Raw genomic sequence first — 26026 nt, 5'->3', positions numbered from 1 at the left:
TTTTTTTTTAATTGGCCCTTACCAGCTAAATGTTTTAACCATGGGCTCCTGCCCATTTGCAAGGCTGACTCCGTCTCTGAGAATAGATCTTTTAAGGCAAATTCCAACAAATACGTAGGTGTAGCCCATAACTAAACCCCCACAACCCAAGGCCAGGGGACTAACTCACATCCACAACCCAAAAGGCCAGGATGCCTTATTAAATGAAAAAAAAAAAAAAAAAGAAAGAAGTACCGGTAACCCATGTAGAAATACATTTAAGAAACAGATCTATTTTGAGCAAACTAAATTTAGGACATGGATAACCCAAACACAACAACAAAAATAAAAACAAACTAAAAAAACTAAAAAACTTCACGAGCAGTGGCGGAGAAGCACAACATCTTAGACATCCCCAGGAAGATGCACCAAGGTTGATGAAGACATAAGATCTATGAAAGAGGAAACTAGATCTGGACCTGGATCTAGATGTACAACTTAGATCTAAAAATACACCTGCCAGAAACGGAGACCAGAGAAGACACCGAGCACTGCTGTTAGAGAAGGGGGATGAGGAAAGATCTAGATTTAAATCTAAATCTTCTGTCCATAAAGCATTTTTTTTGTTTCTAGAGAGAAGGCATAGCCTTGAAATAGGATATCAGGTGATATGTGTCATCTTACTTTCAGATCATATTTTTGTTGGGTGGTCTTGGGGTATCAAATATGAAGCATCTTAACTCTGTTTTTTCTTTTCTTTTATTTTTTTTGTTCTATTGGCTTTGTTAAAGTGACATTGTTTGTAATTATAAAGAGATTTTTATAAAAACCAAAAGGGTCAGATGTTCAAACTATAGTTATTGGCAACTAGAAGACAAAGTTTTGAAGCATTGTCCTGAATTTGTCTCAATTTTGTATATATACGTTTTTTGGAAGATGTGTTTGCTTGAAATTGGGTTTTAATTACTTATTTCTACCTAGATTGATGATTGATAATTTTTCTTTTTAATTTTTTTTTTTGTGTATATGAGAACTATTCTTGCTGTTATTTATTTACTTAGTTATTTATTATTATTTGTCTTTGAAACAGGTAAAATTTATTTATTTATTATTATTATTATTTACTTAATTATGTGGGTAAAATCTTCATGTTTGTAGATTCAATACATTAGCTTATTTGAATTGGTGACGTACGTGTCACACATCACACGTCAAAAGAAAATTTAAATTTCATTTTTTTGTTTTATTTTTACTTTTTTTAAATAGTTTAGTGACGTGTCACAATAAACACGTCACAAATTAGTGACGTGGCAATTTTGACATGCCACTAAAAAAATTGGTGATGTGTTACACATCACAAATTGGTGACGTGTCAAAAAAACTTAGTAGTGTAGACACGTCACTAAATCCCATTTTTTTTGTAGTGTTTCCCCCCTCCTCCCCGCCTTTGCGGTTTTCCCTTTCACTACAAAAAATCAATTTTTTGTTGACATAAGTTTTCTGACGTGTCAAGTGGTCTGACACGTTAGAAAATCCTCCTGACGAGACATTTTTGACGTGTTTCGGACGTTAAAATTATGGGTGTTAGAAACAAAAAATTTATGACATGTTAGATTTAACACATCAGAATTTTCTAACATGTCAGATGTAACACGTCAGATGTAACACGTCAGAATTTTCTGACGTGTCAAATTTTAACACGTCAATAATTTAAAAATTATTAAAAAATAATAATTTTTCTTTTTTTAATTTTTTCTGGATTTTTTTTTTCAATTAAAAAAAATGTATTAATTTAAATTATTTTTCAATTATATATATATATATATTAAATTCTGGAATACAACCGTACGTTTCTCCCTCATGCCAGCTCTCTCCCTGATCTCTTCTTTCCTCCATTTTCAAAAACTCAAACCCAAAAAATCAAAAACCCAAATTAAAAAATAAACCTTATGCTTCTTCGATCGATCTTCTTCTCTTCAAATCAAAAATCTCTCCAAATCAAATCAAAATAAACCAAATCAGAGCTTCTTCAAACCAAAAATCTCTCTTCTTCTTCTCTTCTTCTCTTCTATTTATTTATTTTTTCTTCTGCTTCTCTTATTCGATCTTCTCTTCTCCTTTTGTTTTTCTTCTTCTTGGTCTGCTTTTCTTCTAGCTCTGCTACCGTACAGAGAGATTGAGAGAGAAGAGAGAGATTCAAAGAGAAGGGGGAGGTTCAGAGAGAAGAGGGAGCTTTTGCTACATGCATGCAGAGAGAAGAGGGAGATTGAGAGAGGGAAAGAAGATCTGAAATTAAATAAGAAAAGTAGATTTGAGGGAAAGAATAAATAATAAAAGAGGGAAATAAGAGGAAAAATTAAAGTTGAATATCTCACTATTTTTTTTTTCTGAGCACGTCAGAAATATATATATATATATAAACTGTTTATTTAGTTATCTAACAGCCTAATCAACCTCTTGCAACCACAAATTAAAATAAAAAAGTAAAAAGAGTAAAGGAGTTTGATGAAGTGGACAGATTCTGAATTTTCAATGTTTAAGTTAATAAATATTAAAAAAAAAAAATTCGAAATGAAAATTTGGGAAGAGATAAAAAAAAAATTAATTTTACTTGCATGTGGATTGTCTCTTGCTCTCAAGTGCTCACCACTTGAGATCCGAGACTCGTGGATTGATTATAAAAATGGCCCAAATGACACGAAAATGACTAGATTGTGCAAGAGTGATGTGATAGTGGATCTTGTGTTTCAACTATTTAGTGAACTCGGGTTAGTGAGCGGTATCTCGGTTATGTAGACTTTCTGGCCCATAAGTCCAACATAATCAATAAAAGCTAATCAAAGTTATCATCAAAATTGTCCTAATCATTTAAAAAACTCAAATTTGTCTCAAAAATAAATAAATAAATAAATAATCAGTCTAGGTACACAATTAATATGAGACTAAATACCCAAACAACTTTTTTTACAATGTACCCACATAACATGATATTGACTTAACACAACCATCAATGTAAAGAACAAATAATTAGTTTTTATCAAAGCATCTTTACAAAAAAAAAATTTAATCAAAACATCTTTGCAATTAAAATGACATAATCATCTCTATTAGCTCGTCTATGGTCAGAAAATAAAATATTATATAATAATAATAATAATAATAATAATGTTATTGTAATTTTTTTTTTAAAGTAATGGGCCCAATAAAAGGTAACGGGGGCCCATAACGAATATCAAACCCTGAGTTCCAAGCCTAACATGAAAACAAACTACGGTCAAGACTCCTCTTGGAAACCCACAATTGTTCACGAATGTTCTAGCAAGCCTCATGAAAATACTAGAATGGTCCTCTGATAACATTAAATACCCAATCTATCCCTCCTCCGGAAAAGCACATAGAGTACCAATAGCAATTCAAAGACGCTTTCTCATCAACCACACAATCCTAATTTCTTTAACAGTCTTTCGTCGAACATCAAAATCGCAATGAGAATGTCGATCATCCCAAGTTTCTTCGGTGGCTGACGAAGTAACGTCTTCGACCCCTTCAAGGATTTCCCGTTCCCCACATTTTCCGAACTTTCTCAGGAAAATTCTGCGTTTGTGAACACCAGAATCGACTGGAAAGAGGCCCTAGAAGCACACATGTTCAAGGCCGATCTTCCAGGGCTGAAGAAGGAGGAAGTGAAGGTGGAGATTGAAGATGACAGAGTCCTCCAGATCAGCGGAGAGAGGAATGTGGAGAAGGAAGACAAGAACCACACGTGGCATAGGGTGGAGCGTAGCAGCGGAAAGTTCATGAGGAGGTTCAGGTTGCCGGAAAATGTGAAGATGGAGGAGGTGAAGACGTCCATGGAGAACGGGGTTCTTACAGTCACTGTTCCAAAGGAGGAGGTCAAGAAGCCTGACGTTAAAGCGATTAAATTTCGGGATGAAGTTGTATCCGTTGGATTGTTTTGGTCCTCAAATAAATATTAAATAAATAAATAAAAGTGTTTAATAAATGTAATATTTTTTTTTTTTCTTCAAGACGGTCAACAATTCATATCAATTGCATTTTGACAATTACGTCTCTTTTTAAAAAATTTCAGGTACATATTGATTAAGATTTTATATTTAGATTTCTCAATTAAATTAATTTTTCTAAAAACATATATAGTTTTTAATTCTATGAAATATATAATTTTAGTTATTTAAGATTATAGAGAATAACAATGATTCAATTGAGCTTTGATTAAATTCTAAAAGAGCTCATGTCTCGACATCTTTAACAAATATGTCACTAGATGATTGTTGCTAAAATAAAAATGTGCTCATTACCTTCCTAGTGATTGAGATCAAACCCGGAAGACAATTAAATAAATTAACTCTACTTGTTACAAAATAAATTGTAGCTTACATTTATATATTTTATACAATTATCAAATTTTGTTAAACTATTTAATTTTTTCCATAAATTATTTTTTTTAAAAAAAAAAAATTGACTCCTAAACCAAAATTTTGGGTCTGTCGCTGATTAGGTTTTTTTTTTTTTTTTTTGGAAGAGGAGGATCTATACAGTAATCTCAATGGAGGAGATTACAGTATAATTTGGGTAATTTAGTATCTTTAGAATTTAATTAGCACTGACGAGCTAAACAATCTAATAAAATCATTAGTGATGATATATTCTAACAGTAATTACATTAAAGCACAACTAGGGATGATTTCGATTTTGAAGGATTTGGAAGGGGCAGATGTGATTGGTTTTTGAACTATAACTTTTGTGTTGTCTGCTTAGACTTTATAGTCGTGATTAAATTCAATTACTGCCAAAATTACTATTGACGGTGATTTGGGGTATTGCGGTCATTATATATAAAATCAAGTGTATACATCATCTCTCAGCAGCTGATTGAATAGAAATATGAAGGATTTTTATCACACAAAGAGAAAGCAGATGTCTGTCTGAAAAGGAATGGCCCTTCATTGTAAGTACGGCTGTAAGCGAGCGAATATGTTCGCGAGCAAATTTGAGATCAGCTCGTATAAGCTCGACTTGTTTATATTGTTGGCCATGGGTTATGAAATAATTCGGTTGAAACTTGATACAATATTTGCTAATCAGGGTCATCTAGTTGAACCCATGTATAAACCATATAAATACTCATTAATTCATAATTACTTTTTCTTTCAAAGAAAAAAAAAAAATTACTTTTTTAGAATTAATACAAGTCTATTTACTTGCCAAATAAAAAATTACATATATTATTATCAAACATAGAAATACATAGAATCAAGCACGTGCCTCTCCAACTAATAAATAAGAAAAAGGTCTTTGCTAGAAAGTAGAAAGCAATACGACAATACTACGAGGGACAACAAAAGAAAAAGAAAAAAACAAAAAACAAAAATGATTAAAAATATTGGACCTCCATAGTCATATTAAAACGACCTGATCATCTCCACTAGCCTGTTCATGGAATTATAAGAAGAACCACCTTCTTTAATGCAAAGTTCAACATTCTCCTTCAATTTCTTAGCCTTTTCCCTCATGGCCTCTCCTTCTTCGCCCACCATAAGTTTTTTTACAGCTCTCTTTATCTCACCTCTCTCTAGATCTCCTTCTAATTCTAGGCCTACCCTCCATACCTGGCTAATATATCTTGCATTCACTTTTTGGTCCATGAAACATGGTCGGCATATCATTGGAATTCCTTCGCAAATACTCTCTAGCGTTGAATTCCATCCACAGTGGCTCAAAAATCCTCCCACTGCAACGTGTGCCAAAACTTTCTTTTGAGGTGCCCATTTTACAATGTAACCCCTGTCGTCAATGTTTTCTTTAAATTCTTTGAACAATACCTCAATCAATTCTTCACCAAGAACCGAGCCTGGCCGAACCACCCACAAGAAAGGTTGATGGCTGTTTGCTAGCCCCCAAGCCATCTCTGCAAGCTCTTTGATGTCCATGAATGCCACGCTTCCCAAGCTTACATAAATGACTGATTTACAACTTTGCTTATCAAGCCATGCCAAACAACTAGTGTCCTCTTCCAATAAGCTACTAGAGGAGGTCGAGGCAATCCTATGCATAGGGCCCATTGTGAATATTGGAACTTGCCATTGATGTTGGATTTTTTCCAATGAAGAATTTTCAAGGAAGTCAATTGTATTATAAATGATGGGCGAAGATGTTTTATTGTTAAAAGCTTTACTTACTAGTGCCAAATAGCTCTCTAATTTTTCCAAAATAGGTAGATCCTTGAACCTGAGAGGATAAAACTCTGGAACTAGATTCTGCGACTTAGATTCTGTAATTCAAAAAAGTTTAAAAGTACATAAGCGACTAGTTCGAAAGGGCAATAATCATTTGATAGTAAGAAGATCAGGTTAACCCCTGAGCCGACAACTCTTATCAAAATAGTTTCATGAGCTAACAAATGTGATATTTAGATATATCAAACTATCATTTTGTTACATTAAGCCTCTTGTTAACATTGACTGTTAGAGTGGATGCAAAAACAACATTTGACAAAAATCTTCCGGTAATGCCCTCATTTTGACCATTGAAAAATCAAATTTACCTTTTATAATTATTAATCAGTAAAAAGAGACTAGATTAAAAATAAAATAAAATAAAAAATAAAAAATGGAACGGAGGGTGTTGGGCTAGTAGCGGCTCTTGGCCAACCCCCAGCCACCTTTAGCCACCCCATCTTCCTTGATTTTGGGAGTGCTCCGACTACCCTTTGTGTTGTAGTATTGTACCTAAAGGATAACGCAAGAATTATGTTACTGATGGAACATAGATATACCTGGGAAGGGGATGTGGCCTTCTGCCTTTAGTTGGACAAGGGCAGAACGAGCAAGAAAATGGGCAGCATTACTGGCAGTTAAACTAATGCTTGGAAGCTTCAGAGCATTTGCCACTGCTTCGGAAAAGTACATGAGCTCATCGTGAATGATGCAGGCGATTCCTTCGTCCGAGCCCTGTTGGCTCATCACTTGAGCCAAGCACTCCTGGAAACAAGCTTTGTAATTGGTACTAAGCTGCACTATAGAAGCTACTATCTCACCAGTAAAGTCGGGGGCGGATGAGGTATCTGGCAAGGGAACAAAGCTGAAATCTGGGTGGCTTGAAGGGTCGGGGGAGTTGTATTGGGCGTGAACGACGGTGATGGAGAAGCCATTGGAGTGGAGGATGCTTCCCAACTGAAGCATTGGGTTTATGTGGCCTTGGAACGGCCATGGGACTAGCACCACCCGGACACGTCGGCGTCTCTTCCCTTGCTCTTCCATCTCTCTCTCTCTCTCTCTCTCTCTCTCTTTTTCTCCCACAGTTTAGTCGGCTCTGCGTATGCAATGACGAAGGTTCAGAGTTTGGACAATAAGATCTGAATCTTGATAGCGTATGCAATGACGAAGGCTAGTGGTTGAGGCATCAACTGGATATATACATATATAAAGAGTAAAGAAAGTATGGAAATCGAGGCAACCTTGGCTGCTTGTGCTTTCTGAGTGACAGAGAACCCCATATATTAATATCCATAATGACAACATGTTTAGCTGTCGGTCTGGTTTAACTTAGAAAAGTCAAGTCTTGTCTATGGAGTTAGACCAGCTGAATTTTTGTTTTGACTTTTAAGAGTTTTAGCCTTCATTTGTAGTCTGATCAGCTGTGCTCTCTCCCACTTGGATTTTTTTTTTTTTAAGCCATCACGTGTTAACCATCATGTTTAATAAATACAAATCATTATATTCAAGAATATACGAAGTCAAAGTCGACGTCTATTGAAGATAATGACAGCTGCATTTTTTCTGTTCTTTTAAATGTTCAGTGTGTAGTTTATGATTTAGTTTTTCAAATGTCAGTTATTCATCACGTTGTAATTGTTTATATATATCGCTAATTAATACAAGCACTGGGTGCTTCGGTCACCCTTATTTGACTAAATGAGGCGAAGTGTGAGGTTTTAAGTGTATTAAGGCTTATCAAACTACGTTAAATCTTTGGTGTTCTATACGATTGTGTTATTTTTATTCTATTTGTTTCTACATAATTGGGAGCCAAAAATTATTTTATCTCAGTAATGATTAGAGCGCAAGTCTTTTTCTGCATGATGTTTTAGCAAAATTTGATGGTGAAAATAGTTTTAACATTTAGCCCATCAAGATGTGTGCTTTAAAGCAATTAACAGCAAGGCGTAATGAAGATTTTGATGGTGAGGCACGATTAACATTATCAAATCCTTTGCTTTGTAACCAAAACAACAAAATTGCTCAACTTTCATAAGCATTGCATCTTTGGGCAAAATCAAATTCAATTAACATCTTCGGTTTCCATCAAGGATTGCTCAGTATGGGAGATATGTCAAATTATAACAAGTGGTTGTATACAAACAGAGAAGAAGAAAATATTACAAGGTAAACTTCTGTATTTACTTGTTTACATTCAAACAAAGACGACAAGACTTTCCAATAAAGCAATCATACAACAATTGCTTCATTCAACCAGAAATTTCAATGGATTTCACCTCGGGCTTCTTCACCTCCTCTTTGGGAACAGTGACCGTAAGAACCCCATTCTCCATGGACGCCTTCACCTCCTCCATCTTCGCATTCTCCGGCAGCCTCAACCTCCTCACGAACTTCCCGCTACTGCGCTCCACCCTATGCCACGTGTCGTTCTTGTCTTCCTTCTCCACATTCCTCTCTCCGCTGATATGGAGCACTCTGTCATCTTCGATCTCAACCTTCACTTCCTCCTTCTTCAGCCCCGGAAGATCCGCCTTGAACACGTGGGCTTCTGGGGTCTCTTTCCAGTCAATTTTGGCATTCACGAACTCAGAATTTTCTCGTGAAAATTCAGGAAAAGTGGGGAAGGGGTAATCCTTGAAGGGGTCGAAGACGCTACTTCGCCGGCCACTAAAGAAGCTTGGGATGATCGACATTATCGCTGCGATTATGATGTTTGATGAAAGGAAAACTAAATTGGTATTGCTTGCTTGATGAGACAGCTACTTGGAATTGCTGTTGAGATTGAACGGTTTGCCGGAGGGGGGATAGGTTGGGTATTTAAAGTGATCAGAGGACCATTCTGGAACTTTTCGTGGGAAACGGTTTAATGAACTTTCTCGCGAAGTCCAGAATTTTCTTGGCTTTACTCGTAGACTTTCTCTGATGGGTCCATTTTTGGCTCCTATTTCATGTGACCCTAATACATGCACAAAATGAGTACCATATATATATATATGCGCGCGCGCGTTATAATAGGACACTTTCTCATACTAGAATATCAATCATAGATAAGTACTCACAAAAAAAAGTAAAAAATAAAAAAATAAAAAGAATAAAGGAGCTTGATAAAGTGGACTGATTCTGAATTTCGATGTTTAAGTTAATAAATATTTTAAAAAATAATTCGAAATGAAAATTTGGGAAGAGATAAAAAAAAAATAATAATTTTACTTGTACATTGTGTATTGCTCTCAAGTGCTCACCACTTGAGATCCGAGGCTCGTGGATTGGTTATAAAAATGGCCCAAGTGACACGAAAATGACTAGATTGTGCAAAAGTGGTGTGAGAGTGGGTCTTGTGTTTCAACTATTTAGTGAATTCGGGTTAGTGAGCGGTATCTCGGTTATGTGGACGTGCTGGCCTATAAGTCCAACATAATCAATAAACGCTAATCAAAGTTATCATCAAAATTGTCCTAATCATTTAAAAAAACTCAAATTTGTCTAGGTATGTACAAAGCCTCAAAAATAAATAATCAGTCTAGGTACACAATTAATATGAGACTAAATACCCAAACAACTTTTTTTACGATGTGCCCGCATAACATGATATTGACTTAACACAACCAGCAATGCAAAGAACAAATAATTAGTTTTTATCAAAGCATCTTTGCAATATTTTTTTTTTTTTAATCAAAACATCTTTGCAATTAAAATGACATAATCATCTCTATTAGCTCGTTCAAGGAATTGTTAGAACCACCTTCCCAACAAAGTATTTGGTGCCTTTAGTGCTGAAAAGATGTCTAAGAAATATCATGAACATAAAAAATACAAACAAACCTATATGCTTAAAAGAACTCTATTGTCAGAAAATAAAATATTAAATAATAATAATAATAATAATAATAATGTTATCGTAATTTGCTTTTAAAAGTAACAGGCCCAATAAAAGGTAACGGGGGCCCATAACGAATATCAAACCCAGAGCTCCAAGCCTAACATGAAAACAAACTCCGATCAAGACTCCTCATGAAAACCCACAATTGTTCACGAATGTTCTAGCAAGTCTCACGAAAATACTAGAATGGTCCTCTGATAACATTAAATACCCAATCTATCCCTCCTCCGGCAAAGCACACAGAGTGCCAATAGCAATTCGAAGAAGCTTTCTCATCAACCACACAATCCTAATTTCTTTAACAGTCTTTCGTCGAACATCAAAATCGCAGCGAGAATGTCGATCATCCCAAGTTTCTTCGGTGGCCGACAAAGCAGCGTCTTCGACCCCTTCAAGGATTTCCCGTTCCTCACATTTTTCGAACTTTCTCAGGAAAATTCTGCGTTTGTGAACACCAGAATCGACTGGAAGGAGACCCCAGAAGCCCATGTGTTCAAGGCCGATCTTCCGGGGCTGAAGAAGGAGGAAGTGAAGGTGGAGATCGAAGATGATAGAGTTCTCCAGATCAGCGGAGAGAGGAATGTGGAGAAGGAAGACAAGAACGACACGTGGCATAGGGTGGAGTGCAGCAACGGGAAGTTCATGAGGAGATTCAGGCTGCCGGAAAATGTGAAGATGGAGGAGGTGAAGGCGTCCATGGAGAATGAGGTTCTTACCGTGACTGTTCCAAAGGAGGAGGTCAAGAAGCCTGACGTTAAAGCGATTGAAATTTCGGGATGAACTTGTATCCGTTGGATTGCTTTGGTCCTGAAATAAATAAATAAAAGTGTTTAATAAATGTAATAATTTTTTTTTGTTTTTCAGTATGCTATTTTTTTTCTCCTCGAGACGCTAAACAATTGATATCAATTGCATTTTGACAACGTTTCTTTTTTAAAATTTTCAGGTACATATTGATTAAGATTTTATATTTAGATTTATCAATTAAATTAATTTTTTTATAAACATATATAATTTTTTTACAATTTTTAATTGTATGAAATATATAATTGTAATTACTTAAGATTATAGAGAATAATAATGATTTAATTAAACTTTAATTAACTTCTAAAAGAGCTCATGTCGAGATATATTTAACAAATATGTCATTAGCTAGATGATTATTGCTAAAATAAAAAATTTGCTCATTACCTTCCTTGTGATTGAGATCAAACCCGAAAGACAATTGAATAAATTAACTTTAGGTGTTAAAAAATAAATTGTAGCCTACACTTATATATTTTATACAATTATCAAATTTTATTAAACTATTTAATTTTCTTATGAAATATTTTTTTTAAAAAAAAAAATTGATTCATAAACTAAAATTTTGGCTCCGCCATTGGTTAGATTTTATTTTATTTTATTTTTATTTTTTAGAGAGAGAGATAGATTGGAAGGGGAGGATCTTTGCTACTAATCTGAACAGGGGAGATTACAGTATAATTTGGGTAATTTAGTATCTTTAGAATTTAGTTAGCACTGACGAGCTAAACAATCTAATAAAATCATTAGTGATGATATATTCTAATAGTAATTACATTAAAGCACAGCAAGGGATGATTTTGATTTTGAAGGATTTGGAAGGGGCAGATGTGATTGGCTTTTGAACTATAACTTTTGCGTTGTCAGTTTAGACTTTATAGTCGTGATTAAATTCAATTACAGCCAAAATTACTATTGACGGTGATTTAGGGTATTGCGGTCATTATATCCAAAATTTAGTGTGTACACCAGGGCTGTCAAGTGAGCGAAGCGTCTCGCGAGCAAGCTTAGGCTCGGCTCGCATAAGCTCGGCTCGTGCTCGACTCGAATATTAAATGAAACGCTTCATGAACACAAATCCTAGCTCGAATATTAAACGAAGCAAGCTCGGATCGACTAGGCTCGTGAGCAAGCTCGGATCGACTAGGCTCGTGAGCAAGCTCGTATAAGCTCGTGTGTGTGTGTGTATATATATATACTAAGTAATACATAATTAATTATAAATCTCATAATTATTAAAATCTTAAAATTGCATTTATATTTAAGCATTAGAGAATGAAAAATTCTAAACCCTTCGTGATCAGAGAGAGAGAGAGAGCAATCATTAAAAAGACCTCGATTCAATTAGAGCAGACCCAAACGAAAGGAAAAAGAATCAAGCAGAAACTATTGAGGGAGATTGCAAAAGGCATAAACTATTGAAGAATCATACAAACCCAAACACTATCACTATCTATTTGATGAGTGAGAGTGATAGAGTGAGAAATGAGAGTTCAGGTGGAAGATGCGCTGTGACTGGTGAGGGGATTGAGAGAGAGACGTTAAAAAAATAGTTTTTTGTAGGGAGCATTGTCTCAATGCAGTCTGAATGCAACCTGTTAACTTGTCCCATATTGTTAAGAAAACATTAATCTCCAAGTTTGCTTATCTATAAAAGGATGCATATCCTCTATCTTTGAGACCAAATGCCTTACTGTATTGACTCAGGCTCCATATTCGACTAGCCAGGTTAAGCAAATACTCATATGTAAACTAATTTCTTAAGCCGTTTAAGAGTACTTGAAGTTAAATTTTTTTAAAAAAACAAAAACATTAAATATAAGAGCCAGCTCGTGAGTTGGCTCGGCTCGACTTATTATTAGCTCGAGCTCAATTTTTTTGACTCGCCCTTGAGCTCGACTCGAGTTCGAGTAAAATTTAAACGAGCCTAGCCTAACAAGGAAAGCTCGCTCAAGCTCGGTTCATTTACACCCCTATGTACATCTCTCTGCAGTGGTTGAAAGAAAATTTAAAGGATTTTTATCAGGCAAAAAGAAAGCAGATATCTGTCTGAGAAGAAATGGCCCTCTATTGTAAGTACGAGTGTAAGCGAGTGAATATGTTTGCGAGCAAATTCGAGATCGGCTTGTATAAGCTTGACTTATTTATATTGTTGGCCATGGGTTATGAAATAATTCGGTTAAAACTTGATCCAATATCTGCTGATCAGGGTAATCTCGTTGAACCCATGTATAAATCATATATATACTCATTAATTCATAATTACTTTTTCTTTCAAAGAAAAAAAAAAAAAAACTACTTTTTTAGACTAAATGCAAGTCTATTTTGCAAAATAAAAAATTACATATATTATTATCAAACATAGAAATACATAGAATCAAGCGCGTACCTCTCCAACTAATAAATAAGAAAAAGGTCTTTTTCTAGAAAGTAGAAAGCAATACATCAGTACTACGATGGACAACAAAAGGAAAAGAAAACAACAAAAAAAAACAAAAATTATTAAAAATATAGGACCTCCATAGTCATATTAAAATGACCTGATCATCTCCACTAGCCTATTCATGGAATTGTAAGAAGAACCACCTTCTTTAACGCAAAGTTTAACATTCTCCTTCAAATTTTTAGCCTTTTCCCTCATGGCCTCCCCTTCTTCCCCCACCATAAGTTTTTTCACGGATCTCTCTATTTCACCTCTTACTAGATCCCTTTTCAATTCTAGGCCTACTCTCCATATATGGCTAACATATCTTGCATTTATTTTCTGGTCCTTGAAACTTGGTCGGCATATCATTGGAATTCCTTCGCCAATGCTCTCAAGCATTGAATTCCATCCACAGTGGCTCAAAAATCCTCCCACTGCACTGTGTGCCAAGACTTTCTTTTGGGGTGCCAATTTCATAATGTAACCCCTCTCGCCAATGTTTTCTTTAAATTCTTCAGACATTACCTCAATCAATTCTTCACCAAGAACCGAGCCTGGCCGAACCACCCACAAGAAAGGTTGATGGCTGTTTGCTAGCCCCCAAGCCATCTCTGCAAGCTCTTTGATGTCCATGAATGCCACGCTTCCCAAGCTTACATATATAAATGACTGATTTACAACTTTGCTTATCAAGCTATGCCAAACAACTAGTGTCTTCTTCCAATAAGCTACTAGAGGAGGTCGAGGCCATCCTATGCATAGGGCCCATTGTGAATATTGGAACTTGCCATTGATGTTGGATTTTTTCCAATGAAGAATTTTCAAGGAAGTCAATTGTATTATAAATGATGGGCGAAGATGCCTTATTGTTAAAAGCTTTACTCACTAGTGCCAAATAGTTCACGAATTTTTCCAAAAATAGGTAGATCTTTGAACCTGAGAGAATGGAGCTCTGGAACTAGATCCTGCAACTTTGATTCTGTAATTCAAAAAAGTTTGAATGTAAGCAATTAGTTTAAAGGGCGATAATCATTTGACAGTAAGAAGATCAGGTTAAATCACTTTAGCCCCTGAGCCAACAACCTTAATCAAAATAGTTGCATGAGCTAAAAAAAAATGTGATACTTAGATATATCAAACTCTCATTTTGTTACAATTAAGCCTCTTGTTAGCATTGACCGTTAGAGTGGATGAAAAAACAATATTTGACAAAAATCTTCCAGAAATACCCTCATTTTGACCATTGAAAAATCAAATTTACCTTTTATAATTATTAATCATTAAAAAGAGACTAGATTTTTTTTTTTTAAAAAAAAAAATGGAACGGAGGGCGTTGGGATAGTAGCGGCTCGTGGCCAACCCCCAGCCACCTTTAGCTACCCCATCTTCCTTGATTTTGGGAGTGCTCCGGGTAGTATTGTACCTAAAGGATAAAGCAAGAATTACGTTATTGATGGAACATAGATATACCTGGGAAGGGGATGTGGCCTTCTGCCTTTAGTTGGACAAGGGCAGAACGAGCAAGAAAATGGGCAGCATTACTGGTAGTTAAACTAATGCTTGGAAGCTTCAGAGCCTTTGCCTCTGCTTCGGAAAAGTACATGAGCTCGTCGTGAATGATGCAGGCGATTCCTTCGTCCGAGCCCTCTTGGCTCATCACTTGAGCCAAGTACTCCTGGAAACATGCTTTGTAATTGGTACTAAGCTGCACCATAGAAGCTACTATCTCACCAGTAAAGTCGGGGGCGGATGAGGTATCTAGCAAGGGAACAAAGCTGAAATCTGGGTGGCTTGAAGGATCGGGGAAGTTGTACTGGGCGTGAACGACGGTGATGGAGAAGCCAATGGAGTGGAGGATGCTTCCCAACTGAAACATTGGGTTTATGTGGCCTTGGAACAGCCATGGGACTAGCACCACCAGAACACGTCGGCGTCTCTTCCCTTGCTCTTCCATCTCTCTCTCTCTCTCTCTTTCTTCTCTCCCACACAGTTTTGTCGGCTCTGCGTATGCAATGACGAAGGTTCAGAGTTTGGACAATTAATTGCATTCGTCTGTCAAGATAACATGCAACTATGCCGACCACCCTATTTTGTCATTTTCAAAGTGTTGGAACATTTATTCTTTTGGGCTCAAGTCATGTCAGCTCCGGGACTAGGACCACCCGGGGACATCGACGTCTCCTCCGATTCCTTGCTCTTCCGTCTCTCTCTCTCCTTCTCTCCCACACAGTTTTTTCGGCAATGCTTGGCACACACTATTATTGCAATTTAAACACTACTACGACATGCATGCGTGATGTCATATTATTGCAATTTATCTTCATCATCTTTTACATGTACGGTTGATAAGAGTTTTCACGATGGTTTTCTACATTTTTTGAGCATTTTTAGTAGATTGATGAAATTTTTTATAGTTGGATATTTAACTTTGAGGAGAAAATTGTAAAACCCATAAAAATTTAAAATTTTCAGGGATAAGTGAAATTTCCGGGTAATATGCGATAAAAAATGAATCAGATAAATTTATGAATAAAAAAAAGTCTATATAACACTCAAACTACTAATAAATTAACAATATATGTTAGTTCTTGTATATTAGCTAATTCGGTGAGCAAAACGGAGCTTAAATAGTATTTCTATGCTCTTTGTCCAGACACGAAGAGAGAGTCGTTAGAACAGGAATTCCCACAAGACCGTTGCATCCCCATTGCAGGCCATGTCTGGACAAGGTGCTGGGCTGTCCGGACAGGCTTTCCAGCAAGTCCATGAACGCAGTTTCGTGGCTTGCTGTCCAGACAGGCACTAACCCTGTTCGGATACCCCGTAGATTTTATGCCCAAAACGTTTGTTTTATGTGGGCACATATTATAAATACATCTTTATAGAACTTGAGCGGGATGAATTTCTGCCATAGCATTCGTCAGAGGCTGAGCTAAGAGTGATCATACGTTGTGAGCTATAAACCGTTACTTTTAGAGTATATCTGTTAGTTTGATTTTGTGCTTTGATTGAGAAATCTATCGGAATGGTCTAGTAAAGGAGAATCACATTGAAGAAGATTATGAGTAAAGAGACGAGTTGTAGACTTGTCGATCTTACAAAGCCAATGTCTTGCAAAGGGTTGTAAGTGTTTCTAATATCTGTAATCTCTAGATAATTTTTTTTATTGTGATTTCCTGGATTTGGCTTTCCTGCAGAAGTTTTACTTTTAGATCGTTTTTTAAAATGTTTTATCTTCGTCACCAAAATATATTGTGTCTGATTGTTTTATTGCTTTACATATTTTGGTGAGTAAATTGTTTATTGCCTCTTATTTGTTAATTCCACATTAATTGGTGTTTGGAGTCGGCATAGCATTTTTCAATATCCATAAAAAACTTTTAATTTGGACAATGATCTTTCAAACTATCAAAAAATTGTCAATGTTTCCCAACCACAAAAATACCATTAATAAAATGAAAATAAACAAATTCTAAAAAAAGGAAGGAAAAAAAGAAAAAAAGAATTATGTTACCATAAATTTAGTAAAGAGTCACAGGCCCAATAAAATGTAATGGGGCCCATGATGAATATCAAACCCAGAATTCCAAGCCTAACATGAAAACAAACTCCGGTAAAGACTCCTCGTGAAAACCCACAATTGTTCAGGAACGTTCCAGCAAGTGCCTTTTTTCTTTTCTCCCGAAAATACTAGAATGGTCCTCTCATCACTTCAAATACCCAACCTATCCCTCCGCCAGCAAACAACCAACTCCGAGTACAATTACAAACAGAAATTCGAAGAAGCTTTCTCATCAACCACACAATCCTAATTTCTTTTGCAGTATTTCATCGAACATCAAAATCGCAGCGAGAATGTCGATCATCCCAAGTTTCTTCGGTAGCCGACGAAGCAGCGTCTTTGACCCCTTCAAGGATTTCCCCTTCCCCACTTTTCCTGAACTTTCTGAAGAAAATTCTGCGTTTGTGAACACCAGAATCGACTGGAAGGAGACCCCAGAAGCTCACGTGTTCAAGGTCGATCTCCTGGGGCTGAAGAAGGAGGAAGTGAAGGTCGAGATCGAAGACGACAACAGAGTTCTCCAGATCAGCGGAGAGAGGAATGTGGAGAAGGAAGATAAGAACGACAAGTGGCATAGGGTGGAGCGCAGCAGCGGGAAGTTCATGAGGAGGTCAGGCTGCCGGAAAAAGTGAAGATGGGGATGTGAAGGCGTCCATGGAGAATGGGGTTCTTACAGTCACTGTTCCAAAGGAGGAGGTCAAGAAGCCTGACGTTAAAGCCATTGAAATTTCGGGATGAGCTTGTATCGGTTGGATTGTTTATAGGGTTGTTAAGTGAGCGAAGCGTCTCGCGAGCAAGCTCGGCTCGTGCTCGACTTGAATATTAAATGAAGCTCTTCATGAACACAAATCCTAACTCGAATATTAAACGAAGCAAGCTCGGCTCGACTCAGTTAGGCTTGTGAGCAAGCTCGTATAAGCTTGTATGTGTATATATATAAACTAAGTAATACATAATTAATTATAAATCTCATAATTATTAAAATCTTAAAATTGCATTTATATTTAGGCGTTAGAGAATGAAAAATTCTAAACCCTTCGTGATCAAAGAGAGAGAGAGTAATCATTAAAAAGACATCGATTCAATTAGAGCAGACCCAAACGAAAAGAGAAAGAATCAAGCAGAAACTATTGAGGGAGATTGCAAAAGGCATAAACTATTGAAGAATCATACAGACCCAAACACTATCACTACCTGTTTGATGAGCGAGAGTGAGAGAGTGGGAAATGAGAGTTCATGTGGAAGATGCATTGTGACTGGTGAGGGGGATTGAGAGAGAGACGTTGAAAAAAATAGTTTTTTGTAAGGGGCGTTGTCCCAATGCAGTCTGAATGCAACCTGTTAACTTATCCCACATTATTAAGAAAACATTAATCTCCAAATTTGCTTATCTATAAAAGGATGCATATCTTCTCTCTTTGAAACCAAATGCCTTGTTGTATTGACTCAAGCTCCATTCTCGACTAGCCAAGTTAAGCAAATACTCATATGCAAACTAACTTCTTAAGCCGTTTAAGAGTACTTGAAGTTAAATTTTTTTTAAAAAAAAACAAAAACATTAAATATAAGAGAGCTGGCTCGGCTCGACTTATTATTAGCTCGAGCTTGATTTTTTTGGCTCGCCCTTGAGCTCGACTCGAGTTCGAGTAAAATTTAAATGAGCCAAGCCTGAACAAGGGAAGCTCGCTTAAGCTCGGCTCGTTTACACCCCTAATTGTTTAGGTCCTGAAATAAATATTAAATAAATAAAAGTGTTTAAATAAATTAGATAAGTAAATATAATTTGGATTTTGTGTAACGATGGTTTCAAATTCAATGTGAATTAACTTTTACTGGGCTTTGTTTCGTGGATATTTATGGGTGAATCATTTTTAGGCTTACTTTTTTTCCTCCCACTGACCTATTAATCTCTTGACGATCTTCCAACTTCTTTTTCCAAATATATAGTTAGGTGTGTTTTCCATTGTGAATACTGGAACTTGCCATTGATGTTGGATTTTTTCCGATGAAGAATCTTCAAGGAAAGGAAGTCAATTGTATTATAAATGATGGGCGAAGATGCTTTACTGTTAAAAGCTTTACTCACTAGTGCCAAATAGTTCACTAATTTTTCAAAAATAGGTAAATCCTTAACCCTAAGAGGACATAACTTTGGAACTGGATCTTACGACTTAGATTTTGTAATCCAGAAAATTTTGAGTGTAAGTGATTAGTTTGAAGGGAAGGGCTATGATCATTTGACAATAAGAAATTAAGGTTAAATACACTTTAGCTAGCCCTCTCGATCTGATAGTTTTTTTCAAAATAGTTTCTTGTAGAGGCGTAGGAAGGGAAGAGCCCGTATTGGACAGGGCCCTCCCCCAAATTTTAAAGAAAAAAAATTTTATATGTATAAAAATAATAATAGTAAGGAAAAATTGTATTTTTAGTCAATGGGCCCTTCCCAAAAATAATTTTTTGCCATTTTCAATTAAAATTTTGGCTCTATTCCAATATTTTTTGGCCCGATTTTTAATTTTTTTGGCCCTATGTAATAAAAATTTTGGCCTATTCCTAAATTTTTTTTTTTTTTGGTTCTACCCATTAAGCTTTGTTTGGCCATGACCGATTCAAGCCCTTTATCCTCGTTGGGGGTAAGTTGCTAGATTAATGGAATAGAGAAGAGAATATGAGTATTATAAATATTAAGAATATTGGTTGCTAGAATTTAAATATTTAATCTGAGAATTTGACACAATTTTAAGCTGAATTCCTCATTGTATTTAAGTACCGGTGATTAAAAAAAAAAAAAAACTTAATAAAAATTTTCGCTTGGGCCCCATCCTTTAAAACTTTCTGGTTCCACGAGCAAACAAGTGTGACATTTAAATATATCAAACTATAATTTTGTTACATGAATTAAGCCCCTTCATTAGGATTGACCAGTACTAGAGTGGATGCTAGACAAAAATCTTCCAGAAACATGCAGCGACGGCAAGCATTGGCTTATTGAAGGAACATAGATATACCTGGGAAGGGGATGTGAGCTTCTGCCTTTAATTGGATAAGGGCAGTACGAGCAAGAAAATGGGAAGCACTACCGCTGGTTAAGACGATGCTTGGAAGCTTCAGATCCTTTGCCTCTGCACCACCCCGGAGACGTCGACGTTTCTTCCCTTACTCTTTCATCTTATTTTTTCCACACATCAATCAAATTTGTTAGGATTCTGATCTAGTGAGTTTGGATTAAATAGTTTTCTGAGTGGTGTCCAACGGCAGTGCGTATGCAATAATGACTAAGGTTGTAAAGATGCCCACCACCACCACCACCACCTACTGATCATTACATCGGACTATTCACAATTTTGTGATTTTCCAAGTGTTGGGAGAGGTGGGACATTACTTTTTTAGTTTTTCTTGGCTCAAGTCATGTCGTCGCCCTATTTTCTTCTACTTTTCGTTTTAAATTTTTATTACTAGACAATAAAGATATTTTCTTTGGTAATTTAAGAAGATATTGAGTCAATTAATAATTTAAAAATACAAGGATATGTATCATTTTTTATATAATTTTTACTCATGCTTTGCCTCATACACCTACAAAAATTAAGCAAAATATGGACGTTTGCAAGGAGACATTTTTGTCTAAAAAATGTCTCTATTTAATTAGGGACGTTCAAATAGTAACATTTTACAAATGTCCATATATATATATATATATATATATATATATAGTGACTAAAATAAAATTTAGGAATGTTTGAACAGTAAAAATGTCTCTACAAGGTAACAAGTTTTGCAAAAACATCCTATTTTGAAAGGGGACGTGACAATAGTGTGCACTTCACCTTTTTGAAATGTGACGTTTTGCACTGTTTAAATGTCCATACTCTTTAAAAAATTTTAAAAAAAATTCCCCAAAAAATATTTGTAATAAAATATAAATAAAACATAAAAAAAAATCAAATTAATTTCTTTTTTAAAAAAAATAAATAAATTAGACAGGTGGCTGAGTGTTGTTGAAATTTTAAATGTACTCTTAAGTGCATGAATCATTTTGAAATATAGGTTTACAAGTGCGAGGTCGAACTCATAAGAATTTTAAACAAAAAGTAAACAATGCAACTAATCTAAACAGAACAAATAATTAAAGCACTAAACTATTAAGATAAAAATAACCAAAGTAAACTAAAAATTAAATTAACTAAACTAATTTAATAAAAGTGAGATTTGATAAAATTAATGAGAAAAACACGAAGGCTTTGGGGATTCACCTAGCATTCTATTAGACATATTTTTTAACTCAATTAGCTAGATAGAAAATCAATTCTCCTAACTGGAAAATAAAAGAATTAAGCACCAATCAAATGTAAAATAGACTGAACATTGATTTGTTGAGAATTTGATTTAGGCATACTTTTTTGCCTCCCACTGACCCATTATTCTCTTGATGATCTTCCTTTTTCTTTTTCCAAATATTTAGTTAGGTGACTTTTTTTCTTTTTTCTTTTTCTTTTTTTTTTTTTTTTCGATTGGAAGGGGAGGATATTTACTCCTAATCTGAACGGAGGACATTACAGTAGAATTTTGGTAATTTAGTATAATTAGAATAGACCAGCTAAACAATCTAATAAAGTCATTAGTGATGATATATTCTAACAGTAATTACATTAAAGCACAGAGATGATTTTGATTTTGATTTTGAAAGATTTGGAAGCTGCACATGTGATTAGTTTTTGAACTATAACTTTTGTGTTGTCTGTACCTTTAGTCACTTAAAAAAAAAAAAAAAAATTCAATTTCTGCCAAAATTACCATTGACTGTGATTTTGGGTATTGCGGTCATTATATACAAAATTTAGTGTGTACATTATCTCTTAGCAACTGGTTGAAAGGAAATTTGAAGAATTTTTATCAGGCAAAAAGAAAGCAGATATCTGCTTGGAAAGGAATAGCCCTCCAATATTGTAGTTGGTAGGGGTATAAGCAAGCGAATCCGCACGTGGGCGAACTCGAAATCGGCTCAGTTAAAACTTGGTACAATAACTGATGATCAGGGTCATCTGATTGAACCCATGTATAAACCATATATATACTCATCAATTTATAACTACTTTATCTTTGAAAGAAAAAAAAAATTACTTTTTTATACTAAATGCACGTCTATCTACTTGCCAAATAAAAAATTACATAGATTATTATCAAACATAGGAATACACGTGCCTCTCCAACTAATAAATAAGAAAAGGTCTTTGCTAGGGAGTAGTAAGCAATACATGCAACAGTACTACGAGGAAAAAAACAAAAAAAAATTATTATTAAAAATATTGGACCTCCATGTATAGTCCATAGTCATATTAAAACGACCTGATCATCTCCACGAGCCTATTCATGGAATTATAAGAAGAACCACCTTCTTTAATGCAAAGTTCAACATTCTCCTTCAATTTCTTAGCCTCCTCCCTCATCGCCTCCCCTTCTTCGCCCACCATAAGTGTTTTTATAGCTCTCTTTATCTCACCTCTCTCTAGATCCCCTTCCAATTCTAGGCCTACTCTCCATTCATGGCTAACATATCTTGCATTCACTTTCTGGTCCACCAAACATGGTCGGCATATCATTGGAATTCCTTCGCAAATGCTCTCTAGCGTTGAATTCCATCCACAGTGGCTCAAAAATCCTCCCACTGCAACGTGTGCTAGAACTTTCTTTTGAGGTGCCCATTTGACAATGTAACCCCTCTCGCCAATGTTTTTTTTAAATTCTTCGGATAATACCTCAATTAATTCTTCGCCAAGAACCGAGCCTGGCCGAACCACCCATAAGAAAGGTTGATGGCTGTTTGCTAGCCCCCAAGCCATCTCCGCAAGCTCTTTGATGTCCATGAATGCCACGCTTCCCAAGCTTACATAAATGACTGATTTACAACTTTGCTTATCAAGCCATGCCAAACAACTAGTGTCCTCTTCCAATAAGCTACTAGAGGAGGTCGAGGCAATCCTATGCATAGGGCCCATTGCGAATATTGGAACTTGCCATTGATGTTGGATTTTTTTCAGTGAAGAATTTTCAAGGAAATCAATTGTATTATAAATGATGGGCGAAGATGCTTTATTGTTAAAAGCTTTACTCACTAGTGCCAAATAGCTCTCTAATTTTTCCAAAATGGGTAGATCCTTGAACCTGAGAGGATAAAGTTCTGGAACTAAATCCTGCGACTTAGATTCTGTAATTCAAAAAAGTTAAAAGTTAAGCGACTAGTTTGAAGAGCGATAATCATTTGACAATAAGAAGATCAGATTAAATTCACTTTAACCTCGACAACCCTTATCAAAATAGTTTCATGAGCTAACAAATGTGATACCTAGATATATCAAACTATTATTTTGTTAGAATTAAGCCTCTTGTTAGCATTGACCGTTAGAGTGGATGCAAAAACTACGTTTGGCAAAAATCTTCCAGAAATACCCTCATTTTGACCATTGAAAAATCAAATTTACCTTTTATAATTATTAATCAATAAAAAGAGACTAGATTTTTTACAAAAAAAAAAAGTGGAACGGAGGGTGTTGGGCTAGTTGCGGCTCGTGGCCAACCCGCGGCCACCTTTAGCCACCCCATCTTCCTTGATTTTGGGAGTGCTCCGACTACCCTTTGTGTTGTACTATTGTACCTAAAGGATAAAGCAAGAATTACGTTATTGATCGAACATAGATATACCTGGGAAGGGGATGTGGCCTTCTGCCTTTAGCTGGATAAGGGCAGAACGAGCAAGAAAATGGGCAGCATTACCGACAGTTAAACTAATGCTTGGAAGCTTCAGATCCTTTGCCTCTGCTTGGGAAAAGTACATGAGCTCATCGTGAATGATGCAGGCGATTCCTTCGTCCGAGCCCTGTTGGCTCATCACTTGAGCCAAGCACTCCTGGAAACAAGCTTTGTAATTGGTATTAAGCTGCACCGTAGAAGCTACTATCTCAACAGTAAAGTCGGGGGCGGATGAGGTATTTGGCAAGGGAACAAAGCTGAAATCTGGGTGGCTTGAAGGGTCTGGGGAGTTGTATTGGGCGTGAACGACGGTGATGGAGAAGCCCTTGGAGTGGAGGATGCTGCCCAATTGAAGTATTGGGTTTATGTGGCCTTGGAACGGAAATGGTACCAGCACCACCCGCCGGAGACATCGACGTCTCTTCCCTTGCTCTTCCATCTCTCTCTCTCTCTCTCTCTCTCTCTCTCTCTCTCTCTCTCCCACACAGTTTTATCGGCTCTGCATATGAAATGACGAAGGTTTTGAGTTTGGACAATTGCATTCGTCTCTCAAGATGACATGTAAAGATGCCCACCACCAACCGATCATTACATCGGACTATTCCCAATTTTGTCATGTTCAAAGTGGTGTGACATTACTTTTTTTTTTATGGCTCAAATCATGACGTCTCCGGGACTATCACCATACGTCGACGTCTTTTCCCTTGCTCTTCCATCTCTCTCTCTCTTTCTTTCCTACAGAGTTTTGTCGGCTATGCTTGGCAGTTGGCACACACTATCACTACTATGACATGAATGCGTGATGTCATATTATTGCAATTTATCTTTATCATCTTTCACATGCGGTTTACAAAGTTTTCCTCTCAATTTGGTCCGAGAAAATTTTTGACATATATGTCTTTTAAACATGTGAGAAGTATATGTGTTTTTAATGTCAAGAATAAAGTTAAAATAAATTTTATTAAAAATTCATGTGCATCTTACATATTATTAAAAAAAATAGACACATATCACTTTTATAAGCTAAATTTAATAAAATTCTTTTAATTCAATTTGAAGAAAAACTTTGTTCATTCACCATGCTTATTCTACATTTTTAGTAGATTAATCAAATTTTTTATAGTTTGATATTAAACTTTGAGGGAGATAATTGCAAAATAAATAAACGTTTAAGGGAGTTAAAGAGAAGTTTCTCTATAATATGCGATAAAATATAAATCAGATAAAAAATAAATAAATAAATAAAAAATAAAAAGAGAAAAAAAAAAAAGTTTATATACTTCTCAAACTACTATTAAATTAACAATATTCCTCCTAAAATTTTAATTGGGACAATATTTTTTCAAACTAAAAAATTGTCAATGTCTCCCTTCCCTTAATAAAATAAAAATAAACAAATTCTACAAAATGAAGGAAAAAAAATTAAAAAGAAAAAGAAAAAAAGAATTATGTTACCATAAATTTAGTAAAAGGTCACAGGCCCAATATAAGGTAATGGGGGCCCATGACGAATATCAAACCCAGAATTCCAAGCCTAACATGAAAACAAACTCCGGCCCAGACTCCTCGTGAAAACCCACAATTTGTTCAGGAACGTTCTAGCAAGTGCCTTTTTTTGTTTTCTCGCGAAAATACTAGAATGGTCCTCTCATCACTTCAAATACCCAGCCTATCCCTCCTCCGGCAAACAACCAACTCCGAGTACAATTACAAACAGCAATTCGAAGAAGCTTTCTCATCAACCATACAGTCTTTCACCGAAGATCAGAATCGCAGCGAGAATGTCGAACATCCCAAGTTTCTTCGGTGGCCGATGAAGCGTCTTTGACCCCTTCAAGGATTTCCCCTCCCCTACTTTTCCCGAACTTTCTCAGGAAAATTCTGCGTTTGTGAACACCAGAATCGACTAGAAGGAGACCCCAGAAGCTCACGTGTTCAAGGCCGATCTTCCGGGTCTGAAGAAGGAGGAAGTGAAGGTGGAAATCGAAGACAACAGAGTGCTCCAGATCAGCGAAAAGAGGAATGTGGAGAAGGAAGACAAGAACGACACGTGGCATAGGGTGGAACGCAGCAGCGGGAAGTTCATGAGGAGGTTCTGGCTGCCGGAAAATGTGAAGATGGAGGAGGTGAAGGCGTCTATGGGGAATGGGGTTCTTACTGTGACTATTCCAATAGAGGAGGTCAAGAAGCCTGATGTTAAAGCGATTGAAATTTTCGGGTTGAACTTGTATCCATTGCATTGTTTTGGTCCGGAAATAAATAAAGCGTTCAATAAATGTAATAAATTGGATAAGTAAATACAATTTGGATTTTGTGTAACTAATTAAATTAACTTTATTTTAGAAAATGTTAGGCTTACAAACATATTTTACAAAAAAAAAAAAAAAAAA

General features: G+C 35.9%; 5 protein-coding genes and 3 pseudogenes across 5 annotated transcripts; 4 read left to right on the top strand and 4 right to left on the bottom strand.

Moving 5' to 3' along the window:
- The first annotated feature begins 3392 nt into the window (after nt 1-3392).
- Nucleotides 3393-4002, top strand: LOC132163539 (class I heat shock protein-like). The gene has a single exon (XM_059573856.1). The coding sequence runs from the start codon at nt 3624-3626 to the stop codon at nt 3954-3956; it is 333 nt and encodes a 110-aa protein (XP_059429839.1). The 5' UTR covers nt 3393-3623; the 3' UTR covers nt 3957-4002.
- Nucleotides 4003-5216: 1214 nt separating this feature from the next.
- Nucleotides 5217-7294, bottom strand: LOC132164480 (flavonol 3-O-glucosyltransferase UGT76E12-like). The gene is made up of 2 exons (XM_059574998.1): nt 6776-7294; nt 5217-6271 (listed from the first exon to the last, which is right to left on the bottom strand). Exons 1-2 carry the CDS (start codon nt 7257-7259, stop codon nt 5403-5405), a joined length of 1353 nt encoding a protein of 450 aa, XP_059430981.1. The 5' UTR covers nt 7260-7294; the 3' UTR covers nt 5217-5402.
- Nucleotides 7295-8318: 1024 nt separating this feature from the next.
- LOC132163604 (18.5 kDa class I heat shock protein-like) lies at nt 8319-8996 on the bottom strand. The gene has a single exon (XM_059573952.1). It carries the CDS (start codon nt 8909-8911, stop codon nt 8468-8470), a length of 444 nt encoding a protein of 147 aa, XP_059429935.1. The 5' UTR covers nt 8912-8996; the 3' UTR covers nt 8319-8467.
- A 1137-nt stretch (nt 8997-10133) lies between these two features.
- On the top strand, nt 10134-10956 carry LOC132163538 (class I heat shock protein-like). The gene has a single exon (XM_059573855.1). The coding sequence runs from the start codon at nt 10435-10437 to the stop codon at nt 10876-10878; it is 444 nt and encodes a 147-aa protein (XP_059429838.1). The 5' UTR covers nt 10134-10434; the 3' UTR covers nt 10879-10956.
- A 2476-nt stretch (nt 10957-13432) lies between these two features.
- On the bottom strand, nt 13433-15281 carry LOC132162754 (UDP-glucose iridoid glucosyltransferase-like; annotated as a pseudogene).
- A 1642-nt stretch (nt 15282-16923) lies between these two features.
- LOC132163642 (18.5 kDa class I heat shock protein-like) lies at nt 16924-17649 on the top strand (annotated as a pseudogene).
- Nucleotides 17650-22206: 4557 nt separating this feature from the next.
- On the bottom strand, nt 22207-24199 carry LOC132164447 (flavonol 3-O-glucosyltransferase UGT76E12-like). Its single transcript, XM_059574960.1, has 2 exons — nt 23589-24199; nt 22207-23094 (listed from the first exon to the last, which is right to left on the bottom strand). The coding sequence occupies exons 1-2, from the start codon at nt 24073-24075 to the stop codon at nt 22226-22228; spliced, it is 1356 nt and encodes a 451-aa protein (XP_059430943.1). The 5' UTR covers nt 24076-24199; the 3' UTR covers nt 22207-22225.
- Nucleotides 24200-25154: 955 nt separating this feature from the next.
- LOC132163108 (17.3 kDa class I heat shock protein-like) lies at nt 25155-25933 on the top strand (annotated as a pseudogene).
- Nucleotides 25934-26026: the final 93 nt, after the last annotated feature.

Source organism: Corylus avellana, chromosome ca10, assembly GCF_901000735.1.
Source record: "Corylus avellana chromosome ca10, CavTom2PMs-1.0".
Classification (NCBI taxonomy): domain Eukaryota; kingdom Viridiplantae; phylum Streptophyta; class Magnoliopsida; order Fagales; family Betulaceae; genus Corylus; species Corylus avellana.
Note: the sequence above shows the minus strand (reverse complement) of the source record. Positions and strands in the feature narration are given on the sequence as shown.